The sequence below is a fragment of the Taudactylus pleione genome, unplaced genomic scaffold (assembly GCF_031769625.1).
Source record: "Taudactylus pleione unplaced genomic scaffold, aTauple2 ptg001494l, whole genome shotgun sequence".
NCBI lineage: Eukaryota > Metazoa > Chordata > Amphibia > Anura > Myobatrachidae > Taudactylus > Taudactylus pleione.
This window is the reverse complement of record NW_028285892.1, coordinates 1,657,501-1,673,389: the sequence shown is the minus strand read 5'-3', so window position 1 is coordinate 1,673,389 and position 15,889 is coordinate 1,657,501. Positions and strand designations below refer to the sequence as shown.

General features: G+C 48.9%; 1 protein-coding gene across 1 annotated transcript in view; it reads right to left on the bottom strand.

Annotated features, from left to right (window-relative positions):
- Window positions 1-1,203: 1,203 nt before the first annotated feature.
- LOC148442496 (scavenger receptor class A member 5-like) overlaps window positions 1,204-15,889 on the bottom strand; it is a gene marked incomplete at its 3' end in the record, with an annotated part of 223,590 nt that continues 208,904 nt past the window's right edge. Inside the window, exon 6 of the mRNA XM_088463890.1 lies at window positions 1,204-1,302. Coding sequence (XP_088320016.1) covers window positions 1,204-1,302 — 99 coding nt within the window. The remainder of the gene's footprint in view (window positions 1,303-15,889) is intronic.

The following is a 15,889-nucleotide window of genomic DNA, read 5'->3' as shown; positions in this document are numbered from 1 at the left end:
TAATACAACTCACTATGGTCATGGATAAATGAAACTTTAAAATAACAAAATCGTTTTCACTATTGTAGACAACAATGGTTAGAGGAATAATTAAATATACAAATAATTTTAAAATAATTTAAAACATAGGCCGGGATGTACTAAATGGAAAATGTGGTAAAAACCCAGTTTTCGGGGTTTTACCGCATCCTCCATATGTATCATTGGCTGGCCACCGAGATTCCGATGCGGAGGGTAACGCCAGCCTTTGATGGAGTTACCTTATAGAAGCCTAAGGGCTTCTACCGCATCACGCTGGTATAAGGGATCCGATTGGATCCCTCCCAGCATGCCCTGTGGCCGCCGCGTCAATCTGCGCGTGTGCAGATGGACTTCAGGAGCATAAACGCGGAACTCCACATCGCAGCGCTGATCGCAAAGGACAGCTCTTATCGGAAGAGCTGTCCTTTGCGGTACTGATCGCATATGTTAGTGCATATGCGATCAGTAACAATTCGATATCTGGCGGGATGCACTCCGCAAGGTTAGTACATCCCGCTAACAGTATTACAAGTAAACAATTATGCATTAAAATAAAATATAAAAGAAAAATAAAATTCTGACTTAAAACGGCGACGCATTTCACAGCGCCTGGACGCTTTCTCAGGCAGCGATGAAGGAATGTAGTAATAGCAATGTCTCAATACTCTTATAGGGACTTAGGAGAGGGGATATGCAGATCACAAATCACATCTTTTAGGGGGGGGGGGGAGTTGCACCCAGAACCATTTGTTAATAGCAAAGATATAGCCAGAAATTAAGATTTAGGTACCGGGCACCTTTTTCCTTAAGAAAAAAGCACTGCCCATATATATTTAACCTAGTTCTGCCTTGCTGGAACTTATCAGTGCCAGAAATTGAACCACGGGGGAAATATTTTAAATTTCCAGCCAGGACAAATGGGGGTGTTGCCCCATAGCGACCAATCATATTCTGGCTATCATTTTATTGACCGCACTTGATAAATGCTAGCTAGAAGCTGGTTGGTTACTATGAGCACACACAAGGTATGAAGGGGAGGTTCCCGGGGAGAACTTCCATCGGCCAAATTAACCTTTATAATCAGAGAGATGTGTGATCAAATAAACCAAAAATCCTCTCAATTTTACACCAGTGGGCAAAAGTTTTTGTACAGAACAGGAAGTGTAAATAAATGGAACGTACCTTTAAATCCACGGAGACCCATTAAGCCTGTGGCTCCAATGTCCCCTTGGTCTCCTTTCTGACCGGGCAAACCAGGAAGACCCCTTTCACCAGGCGGTCCTGGAAGAGAATACAAATTATAAATACTAAAATGTTTTACAAGTGACATTTAAAAATAAAAACCCAGTGGCCATATACAGTATAACAGCACACTGCATGGGGGTGCAATGTCATAGTTTTAACAACTACATTTAAACATGGATATTTTGATATGTATGATGTACTAGATGCTGTCCCTGGCACTGCCTGGGTTTTACTTGTTGAAAGAGGAGTGAGCTACTGCGCAGTCTCCAGTCTTCCTGTCCCTCCAGGGACACTTCACGCCCTGTTCCAAGATGGCTGCCGGGCTCACTCCTGAGCATGTGCAGGGGCCATCTTGTCTTTACTCTGTAGAGTGACAGATCCTATAGAGAACCTGGTAATACCTGCTATAAAACTGTTCCAGCATCCCTGCACCGCTACCGGTTTGTAACATATACGCTCACCAGCTCTATAGAGCCCAGCTCCACTTCATCACCAGTGTGCATGTAACAGTGAGTACGGCTGTACCTATTATACTGGTTAAGTAACTGGGCTGTTCTTACAGTAGTTTAAGTCCTCCGCAGGTGTGTGCGTATATCACTCTGCAATATCACCACCTGCACACACATCATATCCAGCATTTCTCTCGCTTTCTCTGTTTCTTTCCTACTCTCTCTCACTAATCGATATGTCGTCCGATCCGGCGATCTGAGCGACATATCGGGGCACATCGGTCAGTGTGAACCCACTATGTCGCTGACGATGCGCGCTCCTGCGTGTTGTCAGCGACATCGCTCGTCGGACCTGCATGCAGGTCCCCCCGGTCATCGTGGTTAGTGAGGGCCATGTTGCTGAATGCAGCATGGCCCCCGCCGTCGCTTTGTCGCTGCCAGCATTGGCGAGTGTGTATGCACTTGGCGATGCTGGCACCCCACCAGCTCATCTAGTGTTTACCGGCCTTAGCTCTCTCCTCCCCTCCAAAGTCTGTTTCTCTAATTAGCATTTGAAGTTACTATATAGGTTACTGTATCTTAGCAGTACATTTATTCTTTTCATTGTTCTCATTGTAGTATTTGGGACATCCCCGCCTGTTCTCCCCTGCAGAGTGCTTTTTGTCTTCTCTGTATGTGACACGTGCACCCCAATGTGCCTTATCCCTTTCCTCTATACTGTTAGACATGTCTGGCTGTGGCTAATGCTGTGATGCTGTTATTGGGTGATTATCAGGAGCGTCTGTGTGCTCATCATGAGAGGGGTATGTGATGAGTAAGTTTGGGAAATAACAGGTGTGTGTGGAGACTGTAGATGCATGCTATGCCAGAACCCTCTGAGTGGTGACATCACTGGCGTGGGTGGGAGGGGTCGAAGTTCAGACAAACTCTCTTTACATTCCGTGATGATATAATTTTTAGCACTACTCAGTTACAATATATATATATATGTGTGTATATGTTGTTAATAAGACAGGATCTCCTTGGTGAGAAAAACAAACTTCTCTGACTGAGCTTCAAAGCTCCATTTGACCAACATTCGCTCGGTTCACCACTTGTTTCTGTCAGTGGCGAGTACTGTAACACCATAATACTGAAACTCCAACGAGGGGATCTTCCAGAGCGCTCTAATAACTTCCACCCAGTACTGTGCGCTAGAGGGGATCTTCCAGAGCACTCTAATGACTTCCACCCAGTACTGTGCACTAGAGGGGACCTTCCAGAGCGTGCTAATAACTTCCACGCAGTACTGTACACTAGAGGGGACCTTCCAGAGCGCGCTAATAACTTCCACCCAGTACTGTGCACTAGAGGGGACCTTCCATAGCGCTCTAATAACTTCCACCCATTACTGTGCACTAGAGGGGACCTTCCAGAGCGCGCTAATAACTTCCACGCAGTACTGTACACTAGAGGGGACCTTCCAGAGCGCGCTAATAACTTCCACCCAGTACTGTGCACTAGAGGGGACCTTCCAGAGCGCGCTAATAACTTCCACGCAGTACTGTGCACTAGAGGGGACCTTCCAGAGCGCTCTAATAACTTCCACCCAGTACTGTGCTCTAGAGGGGACCTTCCAGAGCGCTCTAATAACTTTCACCCAGTACTGTGCACTAGAGGGGACCTTCCAGAGCGCGCTAATAACTTCCACCCAGTACTGTGCACTAGAGGGGACCTTCCAGAGCGCGCTAATAACTTCCACCCAGTACTGTGCACTAGAGGGGACCTTCCATAGCGCTCTAATAACTTCCACCCATTACTGTGCACTAGAGGGGACCTTCCAGAGCGCGCTAATAACTTCCACGCAGTACTGTACACTAGAGGGGACCTTCCAGAGCGCGCTAATAACTTCCACCCAGTACTGTGCACTAGAGGGGACCTTCCAGAGCGCGCTAATAACTTCCATGCAGTACTGTGCACTAGAGGGGACCTTCCAGAGCGCGCTAATAACTTCCACCCAGTACTGTGCACTAGAGGGGACCTTCCAGAGCGCGCTAATAACTTCCACCCAGTACTGTGCACTAGAGGGGACCTTCCATAGCGCTCTAACAACTTCCACCCATTACTGTGCACTAGAGGGGACCTTCCAGAGCGCGCTAATAACTTCCACGCAGTACTGTACACTAGAGGGGACCTTCCAGAGTGCTCTAATAACTTCCACCCAGTACTGTGCACTAGAGGGGACCTTCCAGAGCGCTCTAATAACTTCCACCCAGTACTGTGCACTAGAGGGGACCTTCCAGAGCAATCTAATAACTTCCACTCAGTACTGTGCACTAGAGGGGACCTTCCAGAACAATCTAATAACTTCCACCCAGTACTGTGCACTAGAGGGGACCTTCCAGAGTGCTCTAATAACTTCCACCAAGTACTGTGCACTAGAGGGGACCTTCCAGTGCGCTCTAATAACTTCCACCCAGTACTGTGCACTAGAGGGGACCTTCCAGAGCACTCTAATAACTTCCACCCAGTACTGTGCACTAGAGGGGACCTTCCAGTGCGCTCTAATAACTTCCACCCAGTACTGTGCACTAGAGGGGACCTTCCAGAGCGCTCTAATAACTTCCACCCAGTACTGTGCACTAGGGGGGACCTTCGAGAGCACTCTAATAACTTCCACTCAGTACTGTGCACTAGAGGGGACCTTCCAGAGCGCTCTAATAACTTTGATACAGTACTGTGCACTAGAGGGGACCTTCCAGAGTGCTCTAATAACATCCACTCAGTACTGTACACTAGAGGGGACATTTCAGAGCGCTCTAATAACTTCCACCCAGTACTGTGCACTAGAGGGGACCTTCCAGATTCCAGAGCGCTCTAATAACTTCCACCCAGTACTGTACACTAGAGGGGACCTTCCAGAGCGCGCTAATAACTTCCACGCAGTACTGTACACTAGAGGGGACCTTCCAGAGCGCTCTAATAACTTCCACGCAGTACTGTGCACTAGAGGGGACCTTCCAGAGCGCTCCAATAACACAACATAGATCTGCACAGCATTCTTCCCTGAATACTTCATTCATATACAGTAGCTGCTCTGTGTCGTATCCAATGGAAGCAAATCTCTTCAATGTGTTAGATGACTAAGGTGAAGATGTATTAAGTGGAGAAGTGGACAAATGATGAAGTTGCCCATAGCAACCAATCATCTATTACCTATCATTTTACAGAATGTACCTGCCTACTGCGCTGAACCTTCCTTAAACAGTGAAAACATTTCTAAGTGATTATAAATAATTGTTTTCTTGAGAAGATTGAGCTGCTCTGATTGGGCGCCAGGACTGCCACAAGACGCAATGTTTGCGCAATCCACCACTGGTTTCCTCTCAGTTTCAAACTATGATACGATTATTATTATATACAACTGGAGCCATATTTTGCTCCTTTCTTACAGTCATTTTCCATTTAATTGGACCTTCTGTACTAAAATACCCCCTATTTTCTTATACAGCCCAGACTGAGAGGTCCGGTGCTTTCTATTGATTTGGGGGCCCCACTCAATTTTTTGTTAAATGTAACTCTTTCTTTTCAGTTTGCAGTAATGAAGCCTGCACACATCATGGTGATCTGTGCAGTGCTTCTTCCAAACTCGCCTGCCACAGACAGGCCTATTGTTTGGATGGGTTATATGTTATTTTTGGGTCGGGTTAAGGTCGGTTTACAAACCAACCATTAGTAAATCTGCATTTTCTCACCTTGTCTATGTAAAACTAAATCGATTGTGGGCCCAATCTTCAAAAGTGTTTTAAAGTCAGGTTTTTGGATGTTTTTCCATCTCTTTGATTTACTAAATAGTGAGTTGGCAAAGCCGATGAAAAAACGGCCAAAAACCCAAAACCTACCTTTATTAAATAAGCCCCTCAGGCTCAGTCGCACACATACTGTACAGTATATACAAATGTCGCACATCAAATTGATCAGTGTGCACTAGCAATGTAGTTTTTTCGCTCCTAGTTGATTTATTCCTGTGAATAAGTCGCACATTTTGGGGCGCGAAAGACGCTCGGCGCGGTTGAGTCGCCTGTGATCTGGAGCACCGTGATGGGGCTATTTGCCGCGGCTTGAGCAACAATATATAAGAATACGTCTGTATCTGATGAAATCTTATGCATGCCAAGTACTGTACAGTTACTGTTGGACAAGAGGGAGCTGTAAATATAATTAAGTTGGCATGTGGGGGTTTATTTAGGTTATTCCTTTCAAATTAAATTTAAAATACAAAAGAGGTGATTACGTTTCTCCTGGGCTGCTAACGCCTGTTGGAGAACTTGGAGCAGGACATTGGGGGTCATTCAGAGTCTGTCGCAAGCGCTGAGCGCTCGCAACTGACTCGATGTTACCCCACTGGGCATGCGCACGGCGGAGTCGGATCCGTCATGCGCATGCGCGAGCGATGGACGCTCTGTCGCTAGGGGTCTCGCAGCAGATGGGGTGAGCTGTCGATGGTGAGTGACAACGCGCCCCGTTTGGGAGGCGGGCAGGGGGCGTGCCTGCCCAAACGGAGGCGTTCCCGCCGGAACGCTTGCCGTTTGGGGGCGGCCCCACTGACATCATTGCTGATGTCAGTGGGGAGCTTCCTGCTCAATCAGAGCCGGAAGCTCCCTGGGGCTTACGGGTGCCCAGACCTAACCCTAGAGTCTGGTCGTAAGCCCCGATGGTCGCGACCATCGCGACCATCACCCATGTAGGTCGCTAGAGCTGTGGGTGTTAACCCACAGCTTAGCGATCGACAATGAGGCAGTCGTTCAGGATGCAAGCGGCCGCCCTGATTCAGTGCGACCGCTTGCAACTAACGACCGCCTCTGAATGAGGCCGTTTGTGTCTTTGGGGCAGTTTGTTAAAACAGTCCGGCCACAACAACAAGTATTTCATATATGAAGTAACAAAAAAGTGAAAGTGAGAAAAATCAGGGGCTCATTCTGAGCAAAGTTCCCCTGAAACCATATTAAAAATGTTTTGTTTTTTTTCTATGTAATTTATATTTAATTTCAATATTGTTTTATTAATACTGTATGTTCCTATTATGCTCCATTCGAGAAGGACCAGGAGAAAGGCTGCGCAGCAGGGACGGTGACTCCAATCTCTGTAACGCTGTACGCAAATCCGACGTGTTCACGCGAAGGCCGGATAACTCTTTCGTGTCTTCCATTTCCATCTGAGTGCCGCCGGGATATTGTGAAGTGTTCTCCTACAAAGCCAGCAGCCGCCGACATATTTACAACGTGTTAAATAAACACACTTGGAAATACAATAAATGTCTGAGAATTAGAGGGGCGGCTGGGGCTGATAGGATTTGTGTATTGGCAGAGATGGGGATAGAACCTTATGCTCTGGATTCAATCTGTCTCTGGTTTTGCTGCAGCAGCAAATCTTGTGTGTGCGAAACCAGCGTGGAACGGTTTGGTGATCTTAGTGCAGGTGCCAGCAAACAGGTGCCCACGCTGAGTGGGACTAGGAGCCAGGAGTATAGAGGCAGGGATGACCAGCTGCGCTCAGTGCCTCGGGCAATGGGATGTTTCTAGGCTTCAGTACTCTAGCTGCCTGCTTCTCATTTGATATATATCCAGTGTACCGCACATATTTAGTAAGTTGTCAGAGGTTAAAGCAGTCCAATTAATTTTTTTTCCCAGCTGGTGATTTACAGGCGCGTTCCTAACTAATAAACCGCCTGGGAACTTCCATTCTTGCTGACATCTTCACCAGACTCACCTATGTCTCCCATCATTCCATATCTGCTTCTCCTCGGTGCCCGCCCTTATACCATCCCGAGTCACGTGCTAAGTCATGTCTCTTAGCTACAATGGCAGCACGGACGGTGTAATGGATAGTATTACTGCCTCGCAGCACTGAGGTCTTGGGTACAAGGTCCATCACAACCCTAACTGTGTGGAGTTTGTATACTCTCCCTGTGCTTGCGTGGATTTCCTGCGGGTGCTCCTGTTTCTTCCTACAATCCAAAAATATACTGGTAGGTTAATTGGCTCCTAAGAAAAATTATCCCTAGTGTGTAAGTGCGAGAGCATGTGGCACTGCGGAATATGGGCCTGATTCTGTCCTGGTCGCAAGCACTGTGCGCTCGCAACCGGGTCGATGGTGGGCCAGTGCGCATGCGCGAGACCCGGATAGCGACGGGCACTCCGTCGCTCCGGGTCTCGCAACAAAGGGGGCGAGCTGTCGATGTTGAGTGACAGCTCGCCCCCTTTGGTGGGCGGGCCGGGGGAGTGGCTGCCCAAACGGAGGCGTTCCCATGTGAACACCTCCGTTTGGGGGCGGCCCCACTGACATCACAAGTGATGTCAGTGGGAAAGATTTCGGCTCTGTTAGAGACAAAATCTCTCTGGGGCTTGTGGCAACGAGACCCTACCACAAGGGTCTCGTCGCAAGCCCGATGGTCTTGACCATTGCGATCATCTTCCTGGCCGCTCGCTATAGCTGTGGGTGGTTACCCACAGCTATGCGAGTGGCCAGGAGGCCGTTCCAAAAAAAAATGAAAGCCCAGCCCTGATTCAGAGCGAGTGCTCTGTCAGAGCGTCTGGCTCTGAATCAGGGCCTATGTGTGCACTATATAAATAACTAGTGATGTCAGGAAGGGCGCGGCTAGGCCGCCAATACTAGGAAGAAGATGAGAGCCCAGTATCCTAATGACACTCTGCACATCTCTGTGGTGGCTCACCAGGCTGCAGGGCGCCGTTCCAGGCAACTGCAAAATATAGGTGCCACGGGGCAGGGATGGTGTCGCCCCCTATGCTCTGCGCTGTGGGAGGTGGCACGGCTCATCCAACTGTAGTTACAGCTCTGGGCCTATACAGCCATACACACTCCTGTCACAGCATGCCAATAATGACCTGTACGCCCACTCCTCTTATGCCCAGAGCTACTAGCAGGACCAGATTAACAATGCAGTACATGGAGCTACGGGTCCAGGCCTCCACATAAAAACAGGCCCACCACCATCATTTGAAAATTGTATTTCTAGTTTTCTCACAAACTTATGTCATTTTTCTAGTTTCATGTATTTGGTCAGACAGTGGGGCTGATGGTGTAGGGGGTGTATACACCAATGTGGTTCTGGACACTCCCGTACAGCACTGGTACCAGTTCCTCTCTTTCCCAGTGTAGGCCCCAGGCCCATGTGCTCATTCATCCGGGCCGGGCTTGGCCTCATAGGAAGCCTGGGAGAGAGAACCCATGTACAGTAATGGTCAGAGACATCAGGTGTGCAGAACACCAGCCATCAGAGAGCTAAACGTGTGCGAGCGTTGGGGCCGTTTATATAGTTGTAATGCACTAATCATCACAACCACGATACTGTACATTCTGCCACTTATTGGGTACATACCAGCGATATCGCCAGTAGGGATGCGGTCAGGATGCTGGCGGACGGAATCCCCACACCGACATCCCAAAGAGATCAAGATACCGATGTCGGCATCCCGATGGTAAGTATGCGGTTAGAGTTAGGCTGGGGATGCGGGGGGGGTTAGGTTTAGGGACCTCCCGGGCTGGGTTAGGGTTAGGCCCCGACTGGGGAGGGTTTAGGAGGGGAGGGTTAGATTACTTACCGGCCCCTGTCGGGATTCTGAACTAAGGGATGCCTCTGTCTGTCTTATGACAGCCGGCATCCCGACCGCTGGTAAATCGTATGTATTCCTTGCCAAAAAGTCGCAAAGAATAGCTCTCCCGGTAAGAGCTGTCCGTTGTGATAGAGGGACTTCTGGGTTCATGCGCACGTCGCGGGGGGTGCTAGGCATGATCCAATTGGATCCCTTTCAGGGGGAGTTCCGAATAGAAGCCTATAGGATTATATTGGGTAACACCATCTACAGATACTCTTGTCCAGAGCTTGGTAAACTTCACAGCCAATCGGCCCAATAACTAACGCCATCTTCAGAGGGTGCTAGCCGCTGTAGCTTACGGACTACATTACGCCAAATTTTGCAAGACTGATCGGAAGGATCTCTCCCTGGCAATGCCGTCTTACACACGCACAATCTGATGACGGCGCAGTGGCGAACGCAACACGTTTCATTGAGGGTGTGTAACCAAAGCTCTTATTTATTCTCTTATCATCTACTGCTGCGGCAGCTGCCACCTCACCCTATCTCCCACCCCCCTCACATGGCTTCAGTGAGATTTAGCAAAATGTCAGCAATTGTACTGATGACTACATTATGGCCCACATTCAGTGGCGGTCGCAAGAAGCGATCGCTCTCTCTGAATGAGGGCGGCCGCTTCATTTTTGAAGGGCGGCCTCCTGGTCGTTAGGTAAGCTGTGTGTTACCACCCACAGCTTAACAACCGACCAGGTTGATGGTCGCAATAGTGAACACCATCGCGACCATCGGGGCTTGCGACGAGACCCTAAGGTTGGGTCTCGACAGCCACAAGCCCCAGGGAGCTTCCTGCTCTGATTGAGCAGGAAGCTCCCCACTGACATCACTGATGATGTCAGTGCGGCCTCCACAAAACGGTTTAAGGAACGCCTCCGTTCTTTAAACCACCACCCCCGGCCCACCTACAAAACGGGGTGAGCTGTCGATCAACATCGACAGCCGCCCCTTTTTTAGAGAGCTCTCTCGCTCCGGGGCTTGTGCATGCGCAGGGCTAACCATCGACCCGGTTGCGAGCGCATCGGTGCTTGCGACCGGGTCTGAATGAGACCCTATGTCCACAGAGTACTCTATGTCATTCAGTATGTTGACAATATTTTCAACCCTGACTCCTACCCTAACATTAGTGTTGTCAGCATTAGGACAGTGTATTCAGTCATTGTCGTCCATCATTCTGTTCTAAGTGCAACAGCAAGAATGATCTTCCTCTTCCAGCTGTCAGCATCCGCAGAACCGCTCTGCAATCCCTAAACTGACTCCCATCCCTTCTGCAGAAACTCTCAATGAGAAAGAAAAGTAAAGGCCCCCATACATCAGCAATTGATAGCAGCAATCGTGCAATTTGCAATCGATTGTGTATAAAAATCTTTCCTTTATTCAATCGATTGTGGCAATTCTGCAATCGATTGAAAAAGGGAAAGATTTTTATACACAATTGATTGCAAATTGCACGATTGCTGCAATCAATTGCTGATGTATGGGGGCCTTCAGACTGCATACAGGGTCTCCTAACACTGCTTAGTAAATAGACCCCTAAGTGTGATATGGGGAACCTTTTTTCTGCCGAGGGCCATTTTGATATATATAAAATTATTCGCAGGCCCCAGTCCAGACCACGCCCCATCCATGTGATGTCACATGGGGCGGGGCCACAATCACCGATGACTACAGCAATACTCGGAGCATCCTGAGGATGCTTCAGGGAGCTGTAAGGGCAGAGGTGTGACCGTCTGAAGCATCCTAAGGATGCTCCAGGCGGCACTGCTGCATAGATTCTGGCTGCATTGTGCCATTCTAGGTACCCTGCTAGCCAAATGAGGCAAGCAGAAAAAAGTTCAGAGGGCCAGACCTAATGATTCCGGGGGCCTTATAGGTATGTTATTTCCATTTCCATCCTGCATGATTACTACTTTCAAATCTGCATTCACCCTCATGCAAAATAATCTATGTATTTAAATGTATGTGATTCCATAATGTGCTTGTAATAGGTATTACTTGCTCTGTGGATATTCTTGAGGGTTGTATAGTTTATTGAGTAGCGTTCCTGCTAAGCTGTTTCAGCTGGGCGCCGCGCCCTGCTCTATTTCTGAAGGGCAGGAAGCACCCTGCCCTCCAGCTCAGCTCCCCGCTGAAACAGCCTGCCGGTTCTGTCTCCACCCGCGGCCCACAGTGTCCCACGGGTGGTGAAAACGGCATTGCAGCGGCCACCACCGGTGATTGGGTGTTGGGCGCATGCGCCCGGCATCCATTCACAGTGACCGCAGTGCTTTGGGGCTGCCCGGCATGTTTGTAAGTGTTGAGCACGCCCCCAAGAGTGACGAAAAGGGGACGCGTCATAAAGACACGCCCCCTTTTCGGGCGCACGCATAAGCGCCCTTGTTCTAGGTCCGGCGCCCTGCCTGCCACCGGACCTAGAGTGAACACTATTGAGCATGTGGTTACTTAACACAGTGCAATTTATCTGCTGTGATCAGCTGACCAGTACCGGCTGTAGTTATCCATAATCAGACAAACTAATTCTTTACAATTGGAAGGATCAGCTGTGGCCCTCGGGACAGCTGCACGTGGGAAGTATTATGTGTGATACGCAAAGCAGTTAATCAAACAGCTGAATAAACATTGAACATTATTTGACACCAGATAATATCAACTAAATCTGTCATTGTTTTATGTGTTTGCTGTACATGGTTTGGACTACGAGATGCACTAAGAAAACTCTCAGAGCTATGTACAGTACGTAAATGCTAGGAGCTGTGCAGATAAACTTTTCAGAAATCGGCCCGTATTCAATTTGAGGCGAAAAGTCCAGACCCTGCTGGAACACTTGATGTGCCATATAAATGATGAAGAAGAAGAACCCTGAGCCAAGTTTCTGACAGGATCCGGCTCTCATCGCCGACTGTACCTACCAGGTGAGCAGTAACATCTGCGTGAAGTCGTCCCCTGGGTGTAGCCGCTAACCGCGGGATTGCCACGGTGACTATTAAGCTTGTTATCCCGCAAAACTCAGTGTGTGGAGGCATTAGAGACATTCTGGCTAACCTCGTGTAACCTTACACATACTCACATGGAACGTTTAATACGGAGCGACAGCTTATTAAGAACATAAAGTTATTGGCGTCCCAACAAGGATTAACCACGTTTGGATAAATTTGTTGATACAAATGATGCATGCGTATCCAATATTATCCATACAATTGTGCCATAGAGCGGCATGTTTGGCATACAATTGTACCATAGAGTGGCATGTTTGGCATACAATTGTGCCATAGAGCGGCATGTTTGGCATACAATTGTACCATAGAGCGGCGGCAGCTCTACGGCACAACTGTATGCCAAACACGTTCTATAAATGTTTGATATGATTATATAATATGTGATACCGGACTGAATGGTGAATTGTATGTATAGTGAGCATGAGTAACGTGCATCGCGTTGTCATTACAAAACGAAGTACCGCATGTGTAGCAGGGCTGAGTGAACCAGTGCGGTCACTCACCCTGCTACTAGATATCCTCACCTTCCACGCCTGGAGGGTGGGGATGCCTTGGGTCAGAGGGAGCCCCAGGCATCAGAGTGGGGCGGGATCCGGAGGGATCCCAGCCCCGTTCGAGGGTGCGGCGGGGCCCGGCAGCAGGCCGGGCGGCGGGCCAGGATCAGTCGTGATCCCACCCCCCATCCGGCGCAGCGGGCATGGAGGTAGCGGTGGATTGGCGCCGCTGCTCCACGTACATGATGGCAAGTCTGAATCCTGGTGGATTCAGACTCAGCCAATCAACACGCGCCCCTTTGGCGCCGACTGTGAACCAATAAGGGCTCACAGATCGGCAACCAGCAGGGGATGGCCACGGCAAGCCAATCACAGCTCGCTGCGTCATCGCCCCGCCCTGCCCCCTGGCGCCAGCTTGAATTAGCCGGAGCGAGGAAGAGCTCCCAAAGCAAGAAACACGAGGAAGACGCCAGAAGTCCCGCAGAGCGGCCGCCACTGCAAAAGAGCTCACACAGGCCGCCGCCCGCTGGACGAAGAGCTGCAGACCGGCGCCCACCAGGATTGAGGTTGGAGAAGGCACCGGGAGCCCTGGGACAGCAGTGTGTCACGCAAAAGAGCTACCACCAGCCACTGCTGCCCAGGTGAAGACTGCAGGAAACCTGGAGGTGGCTGGAGGCGTTCCACCTCCGGTGAAGACCACGCGGAGGTCCCAGTTAGGCCAGGCTCGACTGAGCCGAAGGCCCCAGGGGTGGTAAGTCTCCGCATCCCTCCCTAGACCATCAGGTAATTCGGCACTAGGCTGCAGGACATGTTAATTTGGCACTAGGCCGTGGGTCATTGTGATTCGGCGCTAGGCCGTGAGTCATGGTAAAGTCGGCGCTAGGCCGTGGGTCATTGTAATTCGGCGCTATGCCGTGTGTCATGGTAAAGTCGGTGCTAGGCCGTGGGTCATTGTAATTCGGCGCTATGCCGTGTGTCATGGTAAAGTCGGTGCTAGGCCGTGGGTCATTGTAATTCGGCGCTATGCCGTGTGTCATGGTAAAGTCGGTGCTAGGCCGTGGGTCATTGTAATTCGGCGCTATGCCGTGTGTCATGGTAAAGTCGGTGCTAGGCCGTGGGTCATTGTAATTCGGCGCTAGGCCGTATGTCATGGTAAATTCAGCGTTAGGCCGTGGTCACTGTAATTCGGCACTAGGCCATAGGAGTTGTTGCTGTCGACGTTAGGCCGTGATCTTTGTAGCTAGGCCTTGGAGGAGGGCAAGTCAAGCTAGGCCGTAGGAGTTGTTGCTGTCGGTGTTAGGCCGTGATCTTTGTAGCTAGGCCTTGGAGGAGGGCAAGTCAGGCTAGGCCGTAGAAGTTGTTGCTGTCGGCGTTAGGCCGTGATCCCTGTAGTTTGGCGCTAGGCCTTGGACGAGGGTAAGTCAGGCTAGGCCGCAGGTACGTAAGGGCAGAAGGCCCTCGAAGTATCGTGGAAGTTGGTCAGGCGGTCAGACCCTCATTAAAGGTAGACCGGGCTGGGACCAGGACGTAATCTTCCGCAGTCAGGCCCCCATCAAAAGTAGGCTGTGGTAAGGCATCTGTTATGGTGTCGGGCCCTGTGCTGGGCTCTTGCAGTTGTGTTCGTCTACAGGTGCTGAGATCAGGACTCGTCCAGCAAAGGGACAAGATTATTTTCGGTGAGCGTAAGCTGTGTATTGTGTGCTGTTTGTGTCGTGTGTCACCCATTTCCCTTTTCCCTGTCGGGCGTTTTCGTTCGGGGTACACCCTTGTGCTTGGCACATAGGTGTAGCTAGTCTGAGGCCTAAAGTGCCAATGATGACCATCCACTGATCCCAGTGGAGGTCACCCCGCCTTAGCACCTCGTTCTTTTCCAGGGCCAGGAGTGGAAAACCTCGCGACTGTCCGCGTCCGACCTGTGTTCCAGGACCGTCGGCGGGAGCACCCTCGGCGGCCTGAAGGTAAGAGGCTGGGAATCAGGAGGTAAGTGTCCGAGTACACCGGCACCGTAGCCGAGGAACCAGACCCATCCTCTTACACATGCACACGGGGATATTGTGGAGAGTGAAATTAACAATACATACTGTATATACCCACGAACCAACCCGACAGTATTTAGGGAATTCAGTAAATTGTCAACATTGCTAAATAAAGTACCGCATGCACACGGGGATATTGCAGTCAGTAAATTAACATTATATACTGTATATACCCACCAGCTGTAAAAACAACTGTTTGCAGGATATATGACACTGGAGAAAGCCCAAAAGCGTAACACATTTATAACACAGTCTGTTCTAATAATATTACAATTATAATACTGCAACAATAATTGCAGGAAAGATAATACAGGATTCTAGAATGGAATTTTATGTATAATTTTGTGAATACACTGAAGGGGTTGTGATAGACAACAAGAATTGAAAGGAGAATAAATACTCTCCTCTATACAGTACTTAAGGGCTATTAAGACACGGATCTTATTGACAGCACCCGATACCACACATCCCCATCTAATAACAACTACAAATGAATGTAGAAATCTATCATTTAAATATGATGTGAAAATATAAATATTCAGAAAGAAAACTACATTTAACAAATACCGAGTATCAGAATAAAATACGTGGAATAGATCGACGACAGGTGGCATTTTAAAAATCACTTTAATATATTTTCTACTTATGTAGACACTCTTTTCTTTCATTTTCTAATTTTAAACATATATTTCATCTTATTTTTGGACCTAACTAAAACCTTTTAATAATAACCTAATAAAAGTTATAATTTATACTGTAATAACTAATCCAGAGAAGCGATCGGATGTGAAGAAAGCATGACCCTATAAGTGCACCAGACATAAATCTGATCTTTTTCTTCTGTTGTTTTGATTCTCATAAACATGCCCCCCAATATTTTGTAGTTCCCCGAATAGGAGGGTCACTCATGCTGGGTACACACTGGGCGACATATCGGTCGTTTAATTGATCGGCCGATATATCGTGTGTGCGTCGGCCAATATTTACACACGATATGTC